Source organism: Suncus etruscus, chromosome 10 (assembly GCF_024139225.1).
Source record: "Suncus etruscus isolate mSunEtr1 chromosome 10, mSunEtr1.pri.cur, whole genome shotgun sequence".
Lineage (NCBI taxonomy): Eukaryota > Metazoa > Chordata > Mammalia > Eulipotyphla > Soricidae > Suncus > Suncus etruscus.
This window is the reverse complement of record NC_064857.1, coordinates 109,886,869-109,909,998: the sequence shown is the minus strand read 5'-3', so window position 1 is coordinate 109,909,998 and position 23,130 is coordinate 109,886,869. Positions and strand designations below refer to the sequence as shown.

The 23,130-nt window shown below is 37.9% G+C and overlaps 1 protein-coding gene across 2 annotated transcripts in view; it reads right to left on the bottom strand.

Moving 5' to 3' along the window:
- The window catches only part of ELMO1 (engulfment and cell motility 1), a 514,761-nt gene that overhangs the window by 411,337 nt on the left and 80,294 nt on the right, over positions 1-23,130 (bottom strand). For both annotated transcript variants that reach the window (XM_049781864.1, XM_049781865.1), the window contains exons 6-7: positions 17,496-17,531; positions 3,240-3,339 (exon numbers count right to left, since the gene is read on the bottom strand). In XM_049781864.1, the coding sequence (XP_049637821.1) occupies positions 3,240-3,339; positions 17,496-17,531 (136 nt within the window). The remainder of the gene's footprint in view (positions 1-3,239; positions 3,340-17,495; positions 17,532-23,130) is intronic.

Genomic DNA, 23,130 nt, shown 5'->3' with positions numbered 1-23,130 from the left:
TTTTCTGATCTTATGATCTAATGTTGATATTTCCTCCCAACAAAATACTCCATAGTACATCCAAACTTCCTTGGTTTTCTCATCTCTAACTTTTCCTTTCTTTTAAGTAATGCCTGGCATTGACAAATATAGGAAAACAGAACTTTCCCTACTTTTGGTATGTTTTATACATGGGTCCTTGGATAATATTCCTTTGGTTTAAGCAGGTGCATGAAGTATATGAAGAAATCCTTCAGTTCTCAATCAGCTCTTTTCTGAAATAAATAAGCAACAGCCTGCAGCAATTCCTTCTGTAGGTCTTTCATTGCCATCATCCTTGTTGGATAAAACAAGTATTCTTCAATACAGGTGTATCACCCAAGATATGAAGTCCAAAATCATCTTGAAATTCACATATGGAAACCCAGTGGCAAAACCTCAATCATATACCAAGGGCAGTACAAATATGGATGAGACATTATGGCATCATATATCTGATATATAAAATGACGTGAAAAAGGGCACCATTGCTTCTCTATTATTTTTTGAGCCAAGATTTCATTTAACAAGGGAAATAAAGAACAAACCCAAGTTGAGGGACATTCCACAAAAAAACTAAGCATTACTTTCCAAAGTTGTCCATTATGAGAAATAAAGACTGTCAGTAAAGGAGACTGCTTGGAATATAAGAAGAATGATCTGTCACTAATCATCAGGGAGATGCAAATCAAAACAATGATGAGATACCACCTCACACCACAGAGAATGGCACACATCACAAAGAATGAGAACAGTGTTGGCGGGGATGTGGAGAGAAAGGAACTCTTATCCACTGCTGGTGGGATTGCTGTCTAGACCAACCTCTATGGAAAGTGATATGGAGATTCCTCCAAAAACTGGAAATGGTGCTCCCATACGATCCAACTCTATCACTCCTAGGAATATACCCTAGGAACACAAAAATACAACACAAAAATCCCTTCCTTACACCTATATCTATTGCAGCACTATTTACCATAGCAAGACTCTGGAAACAGCCAAGATACCCTTCAACAGATGAATGGCTAAAGAAACTGTGGTACATATACACAATGGAATATTAAGCAGCTCTCAGGAGAGATGAAGTCATGAAATTTTCCTATACGTGCATGTACATGGAATCTATTATGCTGAGTGAATTAAGTCAGAGACAGAGAGAAAAATGCAGAATGTCTTTCATTTTTCTTAAAACTCACTCATCTATGAGTTTTAAGAAAAATGAAAGACATTCTTGCTATAATAATTTTCAGACACAAAAGAGAGAAGGGCTGGAAGTTACAGCTCACCATAAACAGTGATGAGTTTAGTTAGAGAAATAACTACGTTTTGAACTATCCTAATAATGAGAATGTATGAGGGAAATGGAAAGCCTGTCTAGAGTACAGGCGGGGATCGGGTGGGGAGGAGGGAGACTTGGGACATTGGTGATGGGAATGTTGCACTGGTGATGGGTGGTGTTCTTTACATGACTGAAACCCAAATACAATCATGTATGTAATCAAGGTGTTTAAATAAAATATATTAAAAAAAAGAATGGTCTGGTGTGGAATCATAAATAAGATACAGGATTTTAGAATTAGAAAATATTCACGGGGCCGGAGAGATAGCATGGAGGTAAGGCGTTTGCCTTTCATGCAGGAGGTCATCGGTTCGAATCCCGGCGCCCCATATGGTCCCCTGTGCCTGCCAGGAGCAATTTCTGAGCCTGGAGCCAGGAATAACCCCTGAGCACTGCCAGGTGTGACCCAAAAACCAAAAAATAAAAAATAAAAAATTCCAGTTTATAAAAAAAAAAAAAAAAAAAAAGAAAATATTCACTAATAAAAAAACTGATAAAATAGGGAAGTAGTAACACAATTAAAATTTTGTATTGATAATGTATTAATGTTATTATACAAAATATTAACATTAAAGAAACCTAAGTGAAGAGTCTTTATTATTTTTGGCAACTCTTTAAAATTCTATAATCAACTCAAAATAAAAGGTCTAAAAAATTCAGGGGGCGGAGCAGTGGCACAAGTGGTAGAGCATATGCTGTGCTAGGTTAGGACAGACCATGGCTAGATCCCCTGGCGTCCCATGGGGTCCCCAAGCCAGAAGCAATTTGAGAGCATAGCCAGCAGTAACCCCTGAGAATCACCAGGTGTGACCCCACCCAAAAGAAAGATTTAAGAAATTCAAGGGACACTGATTGCCCGGAGTGTGCGGGGAGGAGTTTGACTACATTGATGATACTCATGATTTATGCCTAGCTCTGTGCTCAGGATCATTCCTGGCAGTGTTTGGGGGACTATGCTGCTTAAGGGATCAAACGAGAGTTAGCTGTATGCAAGGTAAGTACCTAATATATCTTCTCTAAAGTGACTGATATTTTGTTTAGATTTTTTTTTGTTGTTTTGTTTTGTTTTGGGGTCACACCCGGCAGCGCTCAGGGGTTTCTCCTGGCTCTACACTCAGAAATCGCTCCTGGCAGGCTCAGGGGAGCATGTGGGATTCGGGGATTTGAACCACTGTCCTTCTGCATGGAAGGCAAAGGCTTTACCTCCATGCTCTCTCTCCAGCTTTGATTTTCAAAGTTTTCAGATTCTTTGAAATCCCTTTTTCCTTTTTCTCTTAATTTTATATACTTACTATGAATCTACAAAGGTACTCATGACTAGGTTTCAGGAACACAATGTTTTAATAATGATCCCTCGCCAGTGCCCACTTTCCTCCATCAATGCCCAAGCCCCCACCTGTCCCCACCAGTCTGCTTCTACAAGAGGAACTTATAGAAATACATATATATATATATGTACTATATATATATTATATATATATATATATAATTTTTTCAGTGTGACATTTCCCTCATCTTTTGGGGGAAAAGTATGTCTTATACTATGAAAAATATGATATTTTGTTAAAGTGACATGGATCTAGGCATATTCTCTTCTCATTATTTCTGAGTCAACCCAAACATTCGGTAATCATTATGCTTTCCTCTTTCATTTTCCTTGAACACAGGTGGGAATAAAATACCATTTTCATGTAGAATTATTATTTATTTATTATCAATTTATTATCTCCCTCCATGGGAGATAATATTGACAAAATCATGCCTGCATTTTAAAACCTAAAAACTAAAGGAAACAACCATATGCATATTCACAGAGTACAGAAAGAAAAGATAACTGAAAGGGGAAAATTAATAAAAATCCAACAAAGTGGAATTGGCTTACCTTCTTAATGAATGCCACTGAAAATGTATCCCAGGACACGATACCATGATCCATCAACTCAACGAAGGCCGTCAGGGTGAAGGACAGCATGTCTCCAAAGCTGAAAAACAGAGTGAGGGAGCAGAATGAGGGACCATCCCCGGCACTCCACACTGTTTCTTGAGCGCTACCAAAAGTAGCTTCTGTGTAGGTGTGGCACAGCCCCTCCCCTCTCCCTCCAAAAAAGAGAACTGAGAGAGAAGTCGAACAATGTATAGGACAAATTGTCAGAGATCACTGGGCTAAGTGGCTGGGCCACAAACAAGTTCTTTATAAACAGGAATCCATGGAAGAGGGAGGTGGCTTGTGGAGATGAGCAGAGGGCTTCATTGACATAGGACCACAGATAGTACCATTCTTTTAACTCTTTGAGCCTCCCCAGGGTGAAAAATTGGAAAATCTTATCTCTTTGACCAGGAGGCTACTTGCAGAGCACAAAATAAACTAGCACTGATGAAAAGATGCCTTGAAGGAATGTTTCTGGACAAATGAGAAGTAGGGGGAGGGACAACGAGAGGGCAATTTCTTCTTTTATCCTACATGGTACTCAATGAGGAAGATTAGAAATAAGCATACTGGCACCTTGAAAGGAATTCAAGTGGAGTATATCTACTTATGTGTGTGTGTGTGTATATATGTTTAGGCAAGTATATAGGTACACACAGATGACCAGATACAAATATATAGTGTACATATACAAGCCAACGTTAAGTGAACTTTATGGACTTTCTTAATGGCTGGCATAAGATTCGCTGTGATTCAAAGGGTAGTGGTGGAATTAGTCTTGTGCACTTAAAGCACTGTCTTTCCAAAGGGCTTAATTTTCAGGTAACTAGTGCTTCCAAAGAACATTTTAATATACACTCTAAATCTTCTACTGATTTATCATTAATTAAAATATCATCCTAACAAATACTGTCTAAAAGTTCAGATGACAATACTGCCTCTTCCAATATTCTGAATTCATCCTGCCAAGACCTCTATGCTTACACAACCACATTGACTACTACTATGTTTTTTTTTTCCAGAATTTCAATCTATAGACTTATATATCCAATGTCAATCCTCATGAATTGTTCAGGTGAACTCTTCCATCTATTTTCAGTCAACAGGCTATTAAAATGTTCCTGTTTCTTTTCACAACATCACAACTACATTTTGCCCTGATACTGTTCTCAGAGAGTGAGAAATGACCTTTGTAATCCTGTGTCATCTCCACAGTGACCATGCTCAAGAGAAACCAACCAAAGATGTGTCTCTTTCCTCAAACATGGAACTTTGTTTTGGCTAGCCATCCAAAGATGAGCTACAGGAATGAAACCCACTCAACAGAAAAAGTCACACACAATCCGAGAACTAAGGTCCTTGCTGCAGTTCTAAGTGGAGTTACTAAAAATTCCATGCCTGATGTGGATAGCAATGATAAGGCTATGGTGGCTGATTGGGGAAATGGAAAGAATATCTAAGGTCAAGCAACAGTGAGGAATACAGGTAAAGACATGTAAGTATGAGTTATTTTATGGTGTAGAAGTTGTATTTTAATTTTTTTATTTTTTATTTTTTTGGTTTTTTGGGCCACACCCAGCGGTGCTCAGGGGTTACTCCTGGCTGTCTGCTCAGAAATAGCTCCTGGCAGGCACGGGGGACCATATGGGATGCTTGGATTCGAACCAACCACCTTAGGTCCTGGGTCGGCTGCTTGCAAGGCAAACGCCGCTGTGCTATCTCTCCGGCCCCAGAAGTTGTATTTTTAAAAGGAAAACAGAAGCCATGGCTTTCAAGTTTGCCTTCATTATTTTAAGGATTCTTAATCTTGGAATCAGAAAAAAAAATGCAAAGAAAGCCAAATTAGACAGGAAAAAAAAAAAGCACCAAACCAAAAAAAGCAGTTAATACTATTTTTTCCGCATTTTTAAAATTTTAATCAAAGTGGATTACAAATCTTTCACAGTAAAATTTAGGTACATAGTGATATTGAGTCAGGGGCGTTCCCACCACCAATGTTGTCCTCCCTCCACACCTGTTTCCAGCATGCATCCCCTATCCCCTTCTTTTACCCGCCAGGCTGTATTATAAGTGGTTCTCTCTGTGTCTAGTATGTTGTAAATTGGGTATAGATTCTGTTGTCATTGGCTTTGGATTTAGTGTTTAAGTTTGATCATTTTTTTTTATTTCTGCTTAATGTTCATATGACTATTTGGTCTTGGTACCCTCCATTATTTCCCCCTCTATTTGTGAGGTGGAACAAGATGGTTCAAGTTGTGTGGTTCTGTTTGAAGGAAAGAGAAAAAAATAATAAAATAAAATGGGGCAAAAATCAAGCAAGCAAAAATTGGGAGGAGGCCTAGAGGCTATATCTAACAATTTAAGAGCAGAATGGGAAAAGGAAGAAAAATATAACAATACAAAAAAATAAAAGATAAAAATATCAAACAAAAAACTCAAAAAGCACCAGAGCAATATAGACAGCAACCACCAATAACTACGGTCCTGAAATAAAAAGAAAACAAAGCACACACACACACACAAACACATACACACATACACACAAGACAACAAACAACAACAATAAAACTAAAAAAAATTGATCTGTACTTTTTTTTTTCTTGCATAGGCACAGTAAATATTGGGGAGATTAGAAAGGGAATTCCCTTGGCCTGAGAGATACAGGGTTTCTCTGCCCTTGAAGTATACTATTATGGGAATAGCTGGAGATCTTGGTATTTGCACAGGTCAAAGGATGGAGCCTAGGATGAAGTCTTTCTTTACGGTTCTCGAAGTTGTAATCCATCACTGTTGTTTTGATCAGTCTTCTGTGATTGGTGGTCTTGGTTTTTACCCCAATCCTAGGACAAAGCCTGGGATAGAGTCTTTCATTATGTTTCCAGAATATCTGCTCGGTTGCAGTTGTTTCAGTCAGACCTCTGGAATTAGAGATCTTGGTTGTTGTACATATCAGAGGCCAGGGCCTAGACTAGTGTCCTTTTTATTGGTCCCAGGATAAGTTCTGCCCAGTCATGATTATTAGAGTCAGTCTTCTGTAGATAGTGAACTTGGCTTTTGTACAAATCAAAGGATGATATGTCTTCTGATTTCATCTTATCACTAGGTGAGGTAAGACTACCTGTCTTAGAACAAGTTGTTGTCATTTCCTCGTCAGGATGTCATATCAAAACTGGCATATGTTGGTGTCAGAGCAGAAGGGGATTGGTTCCTGAAGCTGTGGCGGAGAGCTATGTCGGTTCTATGTCTGAGATCTTGGGTTTGGGGTTGGACGGTCATTGTCTAATCACCTGGAATCTAAATTTGGCCCACATGATATATGTTCAAGGCGGGAGGTGCCCCTGTATTGTAAAGTGTATGAGTTCTTATTCCTAGTAGATAAGAGCTTTTTTCTATACGTACAATTTCCCCTTCTTTAATATGCCTTTGCAAGAAGAAATAGTGCTATATTATATTGCTGGTGCATTTGGGGGTGAGAGTGTCAGGCTTTATATTGCTGGTGCATTTGGGGGTGAGTGTGTCAGGCTCCATCACCTTTGTGCCCTGGGTTTTTTTTTATTTTGATCATATTGGCTTACATATCTTTCACAGTAGTATTTTAGGTACCTATTAACATTGAATCAGGGGAATACCCATCACCAAGTTTGTCCTCCCTCCACCCCTTTTCCCTTCCTGCAACCCATATCCCCTACCATCATCCCCCGAGCTGCTAGAGTAGGTGGTCCCCTCTTTGTATAGCTTACTATTAGTGATCATATATCTGTTTGGTCCTGGTACCCTCCCTTGTTTCCCCCTCTGTTTGAGAGGGGAGCTCGATAATTCGAATTGTGTGGTTTTGTTTGAAGGAAAGAAAAGCAATAGAATGGAGTAAAAAATAAGAAAAAAAATCAAATAAGCTGAAAATGGGCAGAGTCCTTCTAGAGGCTTTTAACCTCAGTTTGAGAGAGGACATGAAAAAGGTAATTGAAACACCAATACAGAAAGATATATCAAATTAAATATCCAGTGAGCACTACAGCAATAAAGACAAGCACCACACAATAGTCTCAGTTCTGAAATCAAACCATGCCGGAGTGCAAAAAGAAAGAGAAAGATAAGATAAAATAAAATTGGAGACATTAACTTTAATATCTACACCAAAATAAAGACATCAATAAAAATTGATCCATCAATAAATACATATGTGGAAAAATGATTATTTTGTGCTTTTTTTCTTTTTCCCCCAGCATAAGCACAGTAATTATTGGGGAAATTATAGTGGGAATTCCCTTGGCCTAGGAGATGCAGGGTTTCTCCACCCCTGAAGTATACTGTCATGGGATTAACTATAGACTCCTTGCATGATCATTTACTCTCCCCTCAGTGCTTTTGTGGTGTATGGAAGACTTCTGCTTCATCATGGATGGTAAAATCGAACCTCTGTATCTAGAGATCTTGGTGTCTGTACAGCTCAAGGAATGGAGCTTATGATTTTGACCTGAGCTATTATCCCAGGCAAGACTTTTTCTTGTAGGTTTTTGTATCTAGCAGAAGCAATACAGGTAGAGTTAAGGAAGAAAAGAAAATAGAAACAAGACCCCCCCCCAAAAAATCTATCTATCTATCTATCTATCTATCTATCTATCTATCTATCTATCTATCTATCATCTATCTATCTATCTATCTATCTTTCTTTCTATCTATACATACATACATACATACATACACACACAACACACACACACACACACACATATATATATATATATATATGTGTGTGTGTGAAGGAAAAAATAAAGACAAAATAAGTTTAAAAAATTAAGGGAATAAAGTGATGCAGGAGACCACCTTACATTTGGGGATAAATAGATTAAGAGGTAGTATTATATAAGTCTTTAACTTATCAAGGAAATATAGACTTCCCCATTGTCTTTTGAGACAGTTAATACTATTTTTTTTTTTTTAGTTAATACTATTTTTAAAATTGAATAACTTTCCAGTCACAGACAGGGAACCCAGATCTTAGAGGTGTCCCCTAGGTGGCATCAGAGGATCATGTCACACATTAAAAAAAAAAGCGAGAAAGAAAAATTCCATACAACTCAAAATTAAAATATTAAAAATGTAAAGAACACCCCCCTTCACCAGTGCAACATTCCCATCACCCAAATACAATCATGTTTGTAATCAGCTGTTTAAATAAAGAGATTAAAAATATTAAAAAATGTACAAATATGGGTAAAAAAATGGCTTTGGAAAGAGTTCATTTAAGATTTAAAAGTCTAGAATAGCTTTTTTCTACAATGTTTGCAATAAAATCTAAATACCCAATTGCAACCTACACAAAGGCACAATCACATACTAACTAACATCTGCATAGCATCATCTCATCACCACCATTAGAAATACTGAAAAACCTTAAGTGCTCACAGATTCATATATAGTGGCCCATGAATCAGAAGTATGGAACCCAGCTCAACCCCAAGCACTGAGTGCAGTCTCAGAGCCCCTGAGTGGTCATAACTAGAATGACCTTTGGGGTTCCTAGCACTACAGAACCTGGGAAGAGTCCTAACTTTGGGTCCTAGTACTGCACAACTGAACAGTTGGTTCAGTTAGTCAAATATCATAGTGTGGCCCCCAGCTCCCTGAGCACTAAGAGATCCCTCCAAAGAAAAGCCACATGTGCCTTACAGTGGAGAAGAATAAAAATAACTACTTCAGTGTCATTACTAGCAAGGACTGGGACAGACAATGTAAGAGCAAGGTCTGCATTTTTAGGGTCATATTGTCTTTAAAGTCCCTGGAACTGAGACTGGAGAGAAATATGATATCTGTCTCCATTAGTTTCTCTAAAAGCAAATACAAGTTCTAGTTTTGCTCTCTAAGTTTTTGAAAGCAGATGGATTTGGCTCCCCACTAAATGGGCTCAAAGTTAACATCTGGAAAAAGACCCTCTTCCTTCCACACTTCAGAATTTTGCAGACCAATGACTCAGAGATGTGAGAAGGCTCTAGGAAGAAAGGCTCCCATTAAACTTGAAAGAACATTTTTTCAACTCCAAACCTTGAAGCTGCTTTGGGGGCTAGGATTTAAATTCCCATGTTTGTTAAGAAGTTAGAGCATAGTCTCTGAGCCTTCAGTTAGGACACTTTGTTCTTTGCGACGTAATAGTGAGGATAGTAAGAAAGGGCTTCTTCACAGCATACAACAAGGTACCCCCAAAAAACTTCTCTTGCTTGTTCCTTCACAGTCCATATGCATCATTACATCCATTTGGCTTAATTTAATAGGTATTACAGAATAAAATTAGTATATATCATGTTATTAATCCTATAATGTCTGTGGTAATATATATTATAGTATATACAGTACAGATGAACTAATTATTGCCTGATGTTATAGCCAGATATCTAGCTTCTGTAATTAATTAGAACCGGTTGCTAAATGGTATACTACATCATGGGGCCAATTTTTTCAAAATTCAATTTCAAGCCCTCAGTTGCAAGGAAAGAATGGGCACGTCAAGGATTCCATCACCTCATTTCCAATGAGGAAGCAACCAAAGGTCTTATCAGACCTGAACATGGGTGTTGATTTCCTCTCACAGAGGAATAATTCAGGCTCCTGAGGAAGAGGCATAAGCACATTGAAATCAATGCTGAGTGCAGAAGATCAACACAAAAGAGAACTGCAATTATGAAGCAACAGCAAAGCACAGAAGGAGCATTTTCATTTGTTTGATTTACATGTCTTTTTTAAATACATAAAGTGCTAAGCTGAGGATTTTTTGTACCGACTGCCACAAATTAAGCTGACTGTAAACTTAACATGCTGGTCGAGATCTGTGTTGCAGCCAACATACCATGTGTGCTGGAATGACTCAACTAAATGTTTCTCGAATACACCCAGTCAACCATCTTCATTCCAGCAAAATTCAGCCAATCTCAAGTCATTTAAATTTATGCTGCTAATTCAATGAAGTAACAGTGTTTCTGAATGTGGTTTATAAAGCACATCCAATTCAGAAATTGAGAAAGTTGGAAATAAAGCTCACTTTTAAAACAATTAATAAATCTTACTAGATATATCATTACTTGCCGAAGTTAATATAAACAGCTCTACCGGCCTTTTGAGTTTTACCATATATTTCCTCATTTTTAGTAAAAGTGAAATGTACGAGTTCTTAAAGAACCCTTTAAAGGAATTTCTTTTGTCTTCAGAATGAGAGTAGAATGCGTGTCAACTTTTTCTTCGGCTCCTTTGTTTAAAATTGAACTGTGAATCAATTCAACTCTTCATTGTATTTCCCTGATCTGCTTATCCCCTGTGCTAATAGTATACTTTTTAATTATGCTTCTATAGTGAGTCTTGAAGTTAATTAATGAAATCCTCAATTGATCTGTTGTTTATTCAAGATGATTTTGTCCATTCTAGATCCTATTATTTTCCATTTAAGTTTATAGATTGGACCACAATTATATTTTTACAGGATTCATAAGAAACAGACTGTAATGATCAGTAGGGTAGAGGGAAACTATTGAACACCAGGTCTTCTGATTCACCTGGTAGTATATTTTCTATTCACTTGCATCTAATTTAATTCTCTTAGTGAACAGATATTAGATTCAGTGAACATGGATAAAATATTCCCTGTCGGGGCCGGAGAGATAGCATGGAGGTAAGGTGTTTGTCTTTCATGCAGAAGGTCATCAGTTTGAATCCGGCATCCCATATGGTTCCCCCGAGCCTCCCAGGAGCGATTTCTGAGCGTGAAGCCAGGAGTTACCCCTGAGCGCTGCCGGGCATAACCCAGAAACAAACAAACAAAACAAAACAAAAAATATCCGCTGTCAAATGTAGTCCTAATAATTTGTAAATAATAATTCTAAATATTATTTTCTAGTTGTTTTCTGTTACTATATTAACATCTGTACTCTTATGATAGCAAGTAGTTTCTTTGGATTCCCTAGAATTTTCTACAAACACAATCATATCTCTAAATAAAGTTGTTTTGATTTCTTCCTTCTTTATTAATTTTTTCTTAAATTATTCCTATGGGTAAAAACACCAGTAAAATATTAAACAGAAGGGCAAGAAGCAAACGTATTTGCCTTATCTCCAAAGTTGAGAGAAAAGTGGGATTCAGCCTTTTTATTATTATTATTTATTATAGTGTTTTTGTTCAGCTTTGTTTTGTTTTGCCTGCACCTGGCTGTGCTCAGAATTTGCTCTGGGCTCTGCATTCAAGGAAAACTCTTAACAAGTTCAAGGTATCTTATGAGATGCAAGGAATTTAACCTGCATCAGTCACCTATAAAACAAGCGCTTTACCTGTTGCATTCTCTGGCTCATGGTGAAAAATTTTGAGTGAATATTGAAATTTTATATAAAAAGGTTTTCTGCATTTATTATTTTTTTCTCCTTTCTTTTCTTTCTTCTGCTAAATGTTAAATCAAAGTAACTGGTTTTCAATCTTCAAGCCATTTCTGAAATAAATCTTCATTGATAACTAAGTATTATCATTGTAAAATGAGGCATAGTTGCCATACAGTTATATTAGTTCAGGTAAAAATTCAGTATTTCTACATGTTGGTAAATGATCTCACTTTTAGTGAGTTAACATTCATTGTAGGCTTACTCTCCCAGTCACTTACTGATATCTACAAGAATACTAAATATGATCACCCTGCAGTCCATTATATCCCCAAACTAATTAATTTGTAAATGGAAGTTGGTAAAGCATCATTTTCCATATGTTGCTCAAGTGTGTCATATGTTTCTGTAGTTATGTACGTCTGTTTATTAGAATGCTGATCTATGTTTACTTCCTATATTATCTCTGTCAGGGTTGGGTATCAGAGTAATCTTGACTTTAGAAAATAATTGGGGATATCTTTGACACCTCTTCTGGCACAATGTATCTGCTGATTGGGTATTTCTGAAAGCAGATCACAGAATTCACCAGCATAAAAACCGGTGAAAACTGAAGCTAATTTTCCTTGCATAAAGGTTTTTCACTTCTTTAATAGATGTGGTTGTTCAGATTTTTCACTTTTATCATAGGCTAGTTTGATGAATCAATTTAGTCCCTTGAGAAGCTAAAGCTGAGAGTGAAAGGAGAGTAAGATTTGTGGAAGAAAAGGAGGTTGGGAAGTACCTGGGATGGATGGATGGATGGATGGATGGATGGATGGATGGATGGATGGATGGATGGATGGATGGATGGATGGATGGATGGATGGATGGAAGGAAGGAAGGAAGGAAGGAAGGAAGGAAGGAAGGAAGGAAGGAAGGAAGGAAGGAAGGAAGGAAGGAAGGAAGGAAGGAAGGAAGGAAGGATAGCAAGACTGAGTGTGAAAATCCAATGGAGAGAGAAAACAGATATGACAAGTCTGCAGGAAAACACATTGCAATCAGAGGAGCACAACAGGCCGAATGACCAGGCATTGTGCTAGGGACTGCCAAGAAAGAAAAAGTATGATTTTTTTTTGATGTTTGCTTTTTGAGCATTGCACACAGGGCAATCAATGATCAGGGCTCACTCCTGGCTCCATGTTCAAGGATGGCTCCTGCCTGTGCTCAGGGAACCATAGATGATGGTGCTGGGAACAAACCTGGGTTGGCCATGTGCAAGTTCAGAGACTTGCTCTAGATCTCTCTGGTCCAAGATTGTAAGATCACCTCATACAAACTGCCAGGGACTTCCACTGAGAAGTGAAGAGAGAGATGGGCATTATCTGCTCCTTAGGGCAGATTAACAAATCAAGTTACAACAAAGTGCAAAGCCCTGTGTTTCTTCAGCTGATATATTTGGTGTCTAAAGGTTAAAATGTATTGACATAACGTTATTTCTAACATATCTTTATTTTTTATCTATCATCAGTGGAATTCATAGTAATATTCTCTTTTACTCCCAGTATTGATATTTGGGGTTGTCTCCATTCTTTAATCCTAGTATCTTAAGAATCCATTTTGCTGTAATTGTCTCTATATTTTTTCTATTTCACAGAGCTGCCTAGAACTATAAATTTATGTTTTCATCAAATTTCAAAATGTTCTGCCAATTTTTCCTCAAATGTTTTTGTGGCCCATTTGCTCTTTTTTCTCTTCTAGTACCCCTATAAAAATGAAATACATTTGCAATTGTTATTATCCCACTACATATTATACAATGGACAATTTATGCTAAAATATCTCAAAGATTACTATCTTCTCTAACACCTTCAATTTCCAATTTTTCACAGTTGATATTTTTCTGCTGAGGCTTTCCACATCTGTATTTATGATGCTAAAACTTTTTACTCTTTTAATAAACTTATAAAAAGTACTTTAAATTTTTCTGTTATTATTTTATAGTGGCTTTATATTAGCTTAAGGATAATTCTGAAATTATTAAATTTGCATCATAAGTAGCTACTAAATTTGCTGAAGGGTCTTTTTGTATATAATCATATGAAAATATTATTGTTCAATCTGTGATGGAGTATAAGGAGAAATGTTATGTATTGTCATCAGAGTCTGTCTTGATTTACATAGAGAGGGGTTTGACATGAAAAGCAACAAGATGCAATTATATATTTTCTTTTTACTGTCTTTCAAGTATTTGTTGTGTTTTTTTTTGTTTGTTTATTTGTGTCAGTGCTCAGGGCCTCTTTCTAGCTCTGCAGGGATCACTCCTAGTGGGTTTAAGGGACCATATGGAATATCACAGATTGAACTTGGGTCATACACAGGCAAAGAAAGTGCCTTTACCTCCTGTACAACCACCCTTGCCCCTATATTTTCAGTTTCTTTATACACACATATAAAATATAAAATTTTCTTTTTAGATTCTAAGCTGCTTATAAGTATATTAATATGTGTGGTGCTGGGGATCAAACCTGGATAGGCCTTGTGCAGGACACCTTACTTGCTGTGCCATATCATTAGCCTCACTTCTATATTTTTTAATATAATTTTAATTTTGATCATAGTGGCTTACATATTGTTGACAATAATATTTTAGGTAAATATTTACATAAAATCAGGGGAGATTCCCATCACCAAATTGTCCTCCCTACACCTCCGTTTTTGTCCTACCTCCCATTTCCTCTTCCCTCACCCCCAGGGCTGCTAGAATATGTGGTCCTCTATGTACCTATCCTACTACATAGTAGTCTTGCACCTGTTTGGTCTTGGTGCCTCCCTTATTTCCCCCTCTAATTGGGAGGCAGGACTAGCTAGTTCAAGTTGCGTGGTTTTGTTTGAAGAAGAGAAAAGTAATAAACTGTGGTAGAAGTCTAATACTCTGAAAATGGGCGGAATCCTTCTAGAGGCTCTCATCATCGATTTGAGAGACGAAGGAGAAAAAGAAGATGAAACACTCCACCAGTACAAAAAGAAGTGTCAAATATCCAGTGAGGACTCCAACAATAATGATAAGCACCACAAAACAACAAAAAACAAAAAACAAAAAACAAACAAACAAAAAAAAAAACGCCATGTTCTTGAGATGGCATAGCACATAAAGAAAGAAAAGGAAAAAAGAGAAAAAAATAGGTATAACTGGGGACAACAGCTTCAATAACCACACCCAAACAGAGAAATCGACCAAAAATTGATAGGTAAATAAAAATAATAATAATAATAAATGAACATAAGAAATAATATATAAAAAATAAACAATGTTTTGTGTTTTTTTCCCTCCTGCCCTGGCACAGTAAATATTGGGGTCATTCGAAAAGGAATTCACTTGGCCTAAGAGATATGGGGTTTCTTCTTCCTTGGAGTATATTGTCATGGGATCAACTATAGACTCTGTTCAGGATCATTTACTCTCCCGGTGGTGCTTTTGTGGTGTTTGGAAGACTTCTGTTCTGTCCTGAGTGATACAATCAGACCTCTGTGTCTAGAGATCTCAGTATCTGCACAGATCCAGGGGTGGGACTTATGATGAAGTTAGTCTTTGTGGTTCTAGACTCACTTCTATATTTTTATCTTAGTAACAAAAGAGTTTAAAATGTCACAATCACAAAAACCAAAAAAAAAAAAAAAAAAAAAAAAAGGGGCCGGGAAGGTGGCGCTAGAGGTAAGGTGTCTGCCTTACAAGCGCTAGCCAAGGAACGGACCGTGGTTCGATCCCCCGGCGTCCCATATGGTCCCCCCAAGCCAGGGGCGATTTCTGAGCACATAGCCAGGAGTAACCCCTAAGTGTCAAACGGGTGTGGCCCAAAAACCAAAAAAAAAAAAAAAAAAAAAAAAAAAAAAAATGTCACAATCATTTTCTCGCCTGTTAATTCCAATACCTGGGTCATTTTACCCTATTGATAACTTGGTTGCTTTTTACTACATACTCTCCATTCCGCTTAATTATAAGTCACCTTATCCTATTCTTTGCATACCTAATAGTTTGTTCATTGTAGTCTGAATAGAAAATAAAATAATGCCAAGTTTCAAGTTCTGCTGCCTTTTAAGGACTATTGGTGTATATCCTATTAACATGGCCAAAACCAGATCATACAGAATGACAGCTGGCATTCATTCATTCTTTCCATTTCTAATTACAGATTTTATCAGATTTCTTGAAGTTTAGTCATGCACACTGAAACACAGAAACACACATACAGAGAGAGAGAGAGAGAGAGAGAGAGAGAGAGAGAGAGAGAGAGAGAGAGAGAGAGAGAGAGAGAGAGAGAGAGAGAGAGAGAGATGATTCTCCTCTTAAGTTCCCAAAACTGAGACTATCTGCCGTCTCCTGCTCTCTGGATGAACAGCTGTTCTCAGGGAGTGAATTGTAAATACCAATTTCATCAAGGACTGGATCCCCCTCCTCTTCTTGTCTGCTTTCCATTGTTATTTAAATCAACATAATTGCTTCTAAGTACTTTTCTTTACAATGTTTCTTTCCAATTAAGAATTGCTCCCTGCACTATTATTTGATTACGGTTCTACCTTCACCAGAACCAGGAGTTTGGCATCAACTTTTGACTGGTATTTCAAGTGGAAATAACTCTCTTAACAGATGGGCCCTACTGTCATTATCATTAAGCGTTTTGACTGTGTTACAATACATATCAAGGGGCCAGAGTGGTGGCACAGTGGTGGGCGTTTGCCTTGCATGTGGCTGACCCAGGATGGACGTGGGTTTGATCCCCAGCATCCCATATCATCCCCGAGCAAGGAGGGATTTCTAAGCACAGAGACAGGAGTAATCCGTGAGTACCACTGGCTGTGGCCCCCCACAAAACAAACAAACAAACGAAAACCATATCAAAATAAGACCTGAGACGTTTTACCCTAAACATTCAACAGAGCTTTGTACTTCATTAGAATTAAATGGCTGGAAATAGTTCCTCTATATGAAAGGGGTTAAGAAACATAAATGATGTAAAAATTTTGTCCTCTATTGAAAGAGATCAGATTTTTCTCCATGGCTTAAAAAATATGGCGTGCATTTTTGCATACCATTAAATCTTCTTTCTCAAACTAAAACTTTATTTAACTTTCTCACAAATAGAAATGTGTTTATCTTCCCAAGCGTCTGCTTATGTGAATTCATGTTTAGCTGATGCAAAAGGAAACAGGTCAAGGAGATAGCTCAGCACATGCTTTGGAAGCGGAAGGCCTGGGAACCCGCCTTGTTCCCAAACACCAAGACCAACAACAAGCATACAGCCAGGATCAGGAGCTCCACCTTCATAAGCAATGTCACCTGTGGCCCAAAACAACAATAGAAAGCAAAAGTGAAAATCAACAAAAGGATCTAAATATGGAAAATTCTTAAGGCATTCTAGGATCTCTAAATATAATTGCCATCCAATTTGATGAGTAATGGAACACTTTCTTGTATTAGATGTAAATCCTTTTCATCCTAATCTTCAAATGTGAACTTCTGAATGTGAACCTGATTCTTAATCAATGAATTTAATCAAAGACAACTTTGAACATCACATGGGCCACCGAAAAAGAACATTTTTGTTTAAAGTAGTGCATAAATCGATATCCAGCCTTGCTCCAGTATAGCAGTAATCCTGGTGTGATTGCCTGTGGCCAACATATAATACCCTTTTGCCCCAAAGAAAATAAAAAGGGAAATTATTTTTTAAATAATTTGTTTATAAAAGCATCTAAAAGAAAACTAAAAAACACCACTTAACACAAAACATCTAGATGCATAGTTATACAGTTCAGATGACAAGGTAACAGAAAAAGAAGTTATTATTTTCTATGTAACAGTTGGCCATAAATTCTTACCAGGGTTTCATGATCTTCTGCAATTTCTGGTACCGTCTGCAAAATGTAAAGATAATCATGTGAGAAACATGTTTTTACATGAAATTAATGACTTTTACATGAATAATATATCTTAAAGTTCAAGATTGGATATTGGATGGGTTTAACTCCCATGATATATGAGAACTTTAAACATTCAAGATATCTTTTCAAGATAATAAATAAATAAATTTTAAGATAATAAATATTTAAGGATAAGAAATGTTCCAAAGACCAAGAATTAAACTGCCGTAATCAACCTAAATCTACAAGGATTTTATTCACTCATTGTTATGGGTAGCAAGAACATTCCACTTGTCTCAGAATTGTTATATTTTCACTCACGGGAAATAATAGTTAGGTTCCAGTGACTAGAGTATAACCCAAAGTGCCACACTCAATAAGGAAAAGCACACTTTTTGGTAAAATACAAATTAATTCTACTTTCCCTTTTCTTAAGAGAAAAGATCGCATAGTTTGAAGGAAGAGTCATGGAATATTGCAGTAATCTTGAGTAATCTGGGGTGGAAGTTTGTAAAAAAAATTATTCAAACTAAACTGTTGCAGGAAGACTTATTCTGTCTATAAAATTGTCATTTGTATTTTGTCTTTTAAAATCTATTTGTATCAAGAAGGAAAAGAATGAATGTGACCTCCTCAAACCAGTTCTTTCAAACATCTGTTCATAAGAACATAAACTTCTCTCCTTGTTCCAATCAGCCAACTGTAACCCCAATTTGCCTGCGTCTAGACCTCTCTAGGAAGCCCCCTCCTCTCTTGGCCCTTCCTTGACCATACTGATGGAAGCACCAACATCCACACCCACTGAGTTACCCAAGTCATCTCAGTGTCCTTTCTGCTCTGCAAGGAGACTTTCTCCTGCGATGTCAGGCACATGTGCAACTGGTCCTCCTACAGGGCTGTGGACTTAGTTCTTCAGAAACTAGGTTTCATATCTGCACCTCTATTTCCAGTGGGGGTATTGGTAGACACCAAGAGTAGTTTTCTTCTAAAGGACACAACTAAGACAACACTCAGCTTCTCATAAGTCTGGAACTTATGTGTAGTGCAGTGCAGGCCCCAAGACTAGTATGGTCACTGGGAAATGAAAAAAAACATCTAAGCCTGTGAATATCACATGGTTATTAGTTAGAACTCAGGATCAGGGAGCAGTCTCTCTCCTCTCTCTTCTGGCTCTAGCTCTCTCAGCCAGAGAACCCATATCTTATATTTCTTTTCATATAAACAGCTATAGAGCTCAATGAAATGCTGAAATCCTTAACGACAGCTTGTCTGTCGTGTGGGAGAAATGTCTACTTCCAACACATCAGTCAGCACTGGTATAACATGCCTTTCACTCTCTCCGATAGTTACCAAGATCCACAGAAAGAAAAGCTAGCTGGAAAATATTCACAATCTGAAAACAAAAAAAATAACTAAAATAAATCACACAAATGTTCAATAATGGGATGGTTCAGAATAGGACACACATCATTCAAATGATGCAAAATGATGCATAGCTCCATGTAAGACACCCATAGTATCAAGGGACCAGATGAACAAAAGTCTTTGGAAAGGCAGCTAAGTGGCCAGAAACTCGATCTCAGGCTAAAGCCAGGCATTCATTCCTTTCTCTAAAGAAGGGTTACTTCTTCCCACAGTACTGGCCCTTTCTATTTCCATTAGCAACCTAGAAGACAGAGGCAGGATGACAAAGCAAAAATACTGGGAAGAGTTTAAGGGCTTTTGTTTTGTGCTTTGTTTGTGGGTCACACCTGGCTTTAAACTCAAGGATTACTCCTGGTGGATGCTCAGGGGACCATGTGGGATTCTGGGGCTCAAACCCAGGTCGTATCGATTCACGGTAAATGCCCTACCCACAGTACTACATCTCCAGCCCCTGTTTAAGGGCATTTTTTTCTGCATCTCACTACCTGACAAAGCCTACGAAGACTTATCTCTTTACCTGTTCTGATGTTTCAGATGAAAATTCCTAGTCAAGAGCAGACAAATGGAGCAGAGACAGGGAGTAATGTTAGGGCACCTTGCAAGCTGTTGACAAGTGTTTTCACTTACTTTGTTTGCTCTCAAGACATGATTGTCAACACCACATAATGGAACCTTAGCATATCTAAGAGTGATCCTTGAGCGCAATCCCTGAGCACTTCCAGGTGTGCCAAAAAGAGGGGGGAAAAAGAGAGGGAAGAGGGTAGAGAAGAGGAGGATTGCGGGGAGGGAAGAAGAGGGGAAACAGGAGGAGAGGGGGAACAGAGGGAGAAGAGGGGAGGGAGAGAAGAGAGAAGAGGGCAAAGAGAGGAGAGGATGGAGGAGGAGAGAAGAGGGCAAAGAAAAGAGAGGAGAATGCAGGGGAGGAGAGAGAAGAGAAAGGAGAAGACAGAGGGGAGGGGAAGAGAGGAGAGAAGAGGAGGGGAGGAAAGAAAAGAGGAGAGGGAAGAGAAAGGGAGAGGAGAGGAAAGGAGAGGAGGAAAGGGAGAGGGGAGTGGTGGAGAAAATGGGAATGTAGGCAAATGTTGGGAGGGAAGAGTGGAGGGGGAGGAAAGGAGAAGGAAGGTATGGGAGGACGAGAGGGGAGAGGAAGGAGGGCAAGGAGGAGGATATTCCTAGCCCTGCCCAGGGAAGCCCAAGTTCTGTTATCTACAAAGCAGACTAGTGTGACTGAAGCGAGTCTAAATAGCCTAGTGAGTTGCTTCTTCCAGGTGTGGTTTAAGGAGCCATGAACTCTTCCCTGTGGTTTTGTCCAAGGTCATGAGCAGGACTGGTCCTGTGGGGCTAAGGTGATTCAACAGTGAGTCTTTGACTAGCCCAATCCTGGCACCTTCTGGTAGCACCAGTGTACCAGACACAATCTCAGACACAAGAGCCTATCTAGAGCAGGTCGTCTTCCTACATGGAGGTTAAGGAGGGTACTTTACCAAGGTAGACTCTTCTACTGGGTGAAGAAAGAAATCACCCAAGAGATCATACTTGTTCCAAATGTTCTGTGTCTGTATGTCTAAATATTAATGCTTTATTTATGCCTGTGTGAGATCCCCACACACTTCCTCCATATGTGCCCCACACAGACAGGATCAGGGCCACTGAGCATTCTAATAATATATAGTTTGTGATAATGATATTGACTTTGTGAGTATTATTGCTATTGTTATATTGTTATTATTAGTATTATTATTATGAGTGCTCAACACACATCTAATACAAACTTCATTGGATAATAAAACCTACAGATAAAGCCTACAGATCCATTGTCAAGTGTTGGACACTGGGCAATTTCAAAGTCAAGACATCAGTCTGGTTACTAACTTCAAGTCACACCTCAATTTTCACATCTCTAAAGCTCAAATCACAGCTATGATCAAACCAGAAAAAATGGAGTGGAATGGTCAAAATTTAATAAGAATCTTTTCCTGTGGTAATAAACACTAATAATTTTCATATACCCAAATCTATAAGACCAGACATCAAATACAAATACAAAAGAGATGTAATATATAATATGTACATACCTGTCTTTAACAGAAAACAGAATGAGGAAGGAACTAACAATTTATAACATCTTAATATTGTCTTCTTTTAAGACCATCACTTAAAGATTTGACATAGCCTTGAAATAATTGGGGCTCCATTCACTATATCCAAAATTGCCAAATTGTGTGGGGTTTTGTTTTTGTTTTGTTTTTATTTTTTTCTTTATTTAAGCACCTTGATTGCATACATGATTATAGTTGGATTTCAGTCATAAAAAGAACACCCCCTTCACCAGTGCAACATTCCTACCACCAATGTCCCTCATCTCCCCTCTTCCCCATCCCCTGCCTGTATTCAAGACAGGCACTCTGCTTCTCTCACTCATTAACACTGTCATGATAGTTCGTGTAGTCATTTCTCTAAATACACTACTCACCACTCTTTGTGGTGAGATTCACATAGAGAGCCGATCCTTCAAGCCCTCATCTCTATTGTTTCTGGGCATTATTACAATAGTGCCTTTTGTTTTTCTTAGATGAGTGAGACTTAAAACCCATAGATGAGTGAGACTATTATGTGTCTATCTCTCTAACTCTGACTGATTTCACTCAGCATATTAGATTCCATGTACATCCATGTATAGGAAAATTTCAAGACTTCATCTCAGATCCTGATGGCTGCATAATATACCATTGTGTATATGTACCACAGTTTCTTTAGCCACTCATCTATTGTTGGGCAACTGGGCTGTTTCCAGATTCTGGCTATTGTAAAGAGCACTGCAATGAATAAAGATGTGCAGAAGGCATTTTTGTATTGTGTTTTTGTGTTCCTAGAGTATATCCCTAGGAGTGGTATAGTTGGATCATATGGGAGTACAATTTACAGGTTTTTGAGGAATTTCCATATTGTTTTCCATAAAGGCTGAACTACAAGGCATTCCCACCCAGCAGTGGACGAGAGTTCCTTTCTCTGCACATTCCACCAACACTGTTGTTCTTGCTTTTTTGTGATGTGTGCCAGTCTCTGTGGCATGAGTTGGTACCTCATTGTTGTTTTTTGATTTGCATTTCCCTTATGATTAGTAATGTGGAGCATTTTTTCATGTGCCTTTTGGCCATAAAATGGCTAAATTTTGGACAAGTAACTACATCAAGCAAATAAAAGGATTTGCATATTCCAAACAATAAGGAGAACTCTTCAAATACCTCGCCGCTATTTTTCACAAGCAAGCTAAAAGAATACCATTCCATACTGATCAGTAAATTAGTATCTCTACTCCCACAAGAATGACAAGCCATAAAGGACATTTTAGTGAGCTACACAACAATTCCTATGTTAAGACAGCTTTAAAATGTAAAATGTGTGTTTTCTGAGATAATTTATTTCCCAAAAGAACTTCTACATTCACAAAGATATTAATAACCTGATTAGAATGTTTTTTGACACAAACATTCATTAATTTTAGGATGGTTACATGTACACTGTATACCTACTGTATTATATTCTACAATTCAGGGGTCCTCAAACTTTTTAAACAGGGGGCCAGTTTACTGTCCCTCAGACCATTGGAGGGTCTGACTATAATAAAAACAAAACTTATGAACGAATTCTTATGCACACTGCATATATCTTATTTTGCAATGAAGAAACAAAACAGATACAAATACAAAATGTGGCCCTCGGGCTATAGTTTGAGGACCACTGTTACATCAATAGTATCTGAAATTTTAAAGATGAAAAAACACATAAACAACAAAAAATGGAATGGAATATTTAGTGACAGTAACTACGGTTAGTGGCCGAAAAGCAGCCCACCAAAAAACCATAGTAAAACTAAAATTCTTCATTTAGAGTCCAGAGAAACTCAAAGGACAGAGTATTTGGGTTTGACCCATGACGTCATATGGTCCCCAAAGCAATGACATAGCAGAGGCTCCAAACAACACTGAGTGAGACTCAAAATGATAATATATGTGTGTGTGTGTCTGTATACTATACATTGCATCAATAAGGCCTATGGACATGTGTGTGTATGACAGGATATACATAAAACATGAAAGATACATATCACAATGGTAAATTTGCTTGTCTCTTGGAAGGTAGTTAACGAATAGTATTCTTTCCCTCC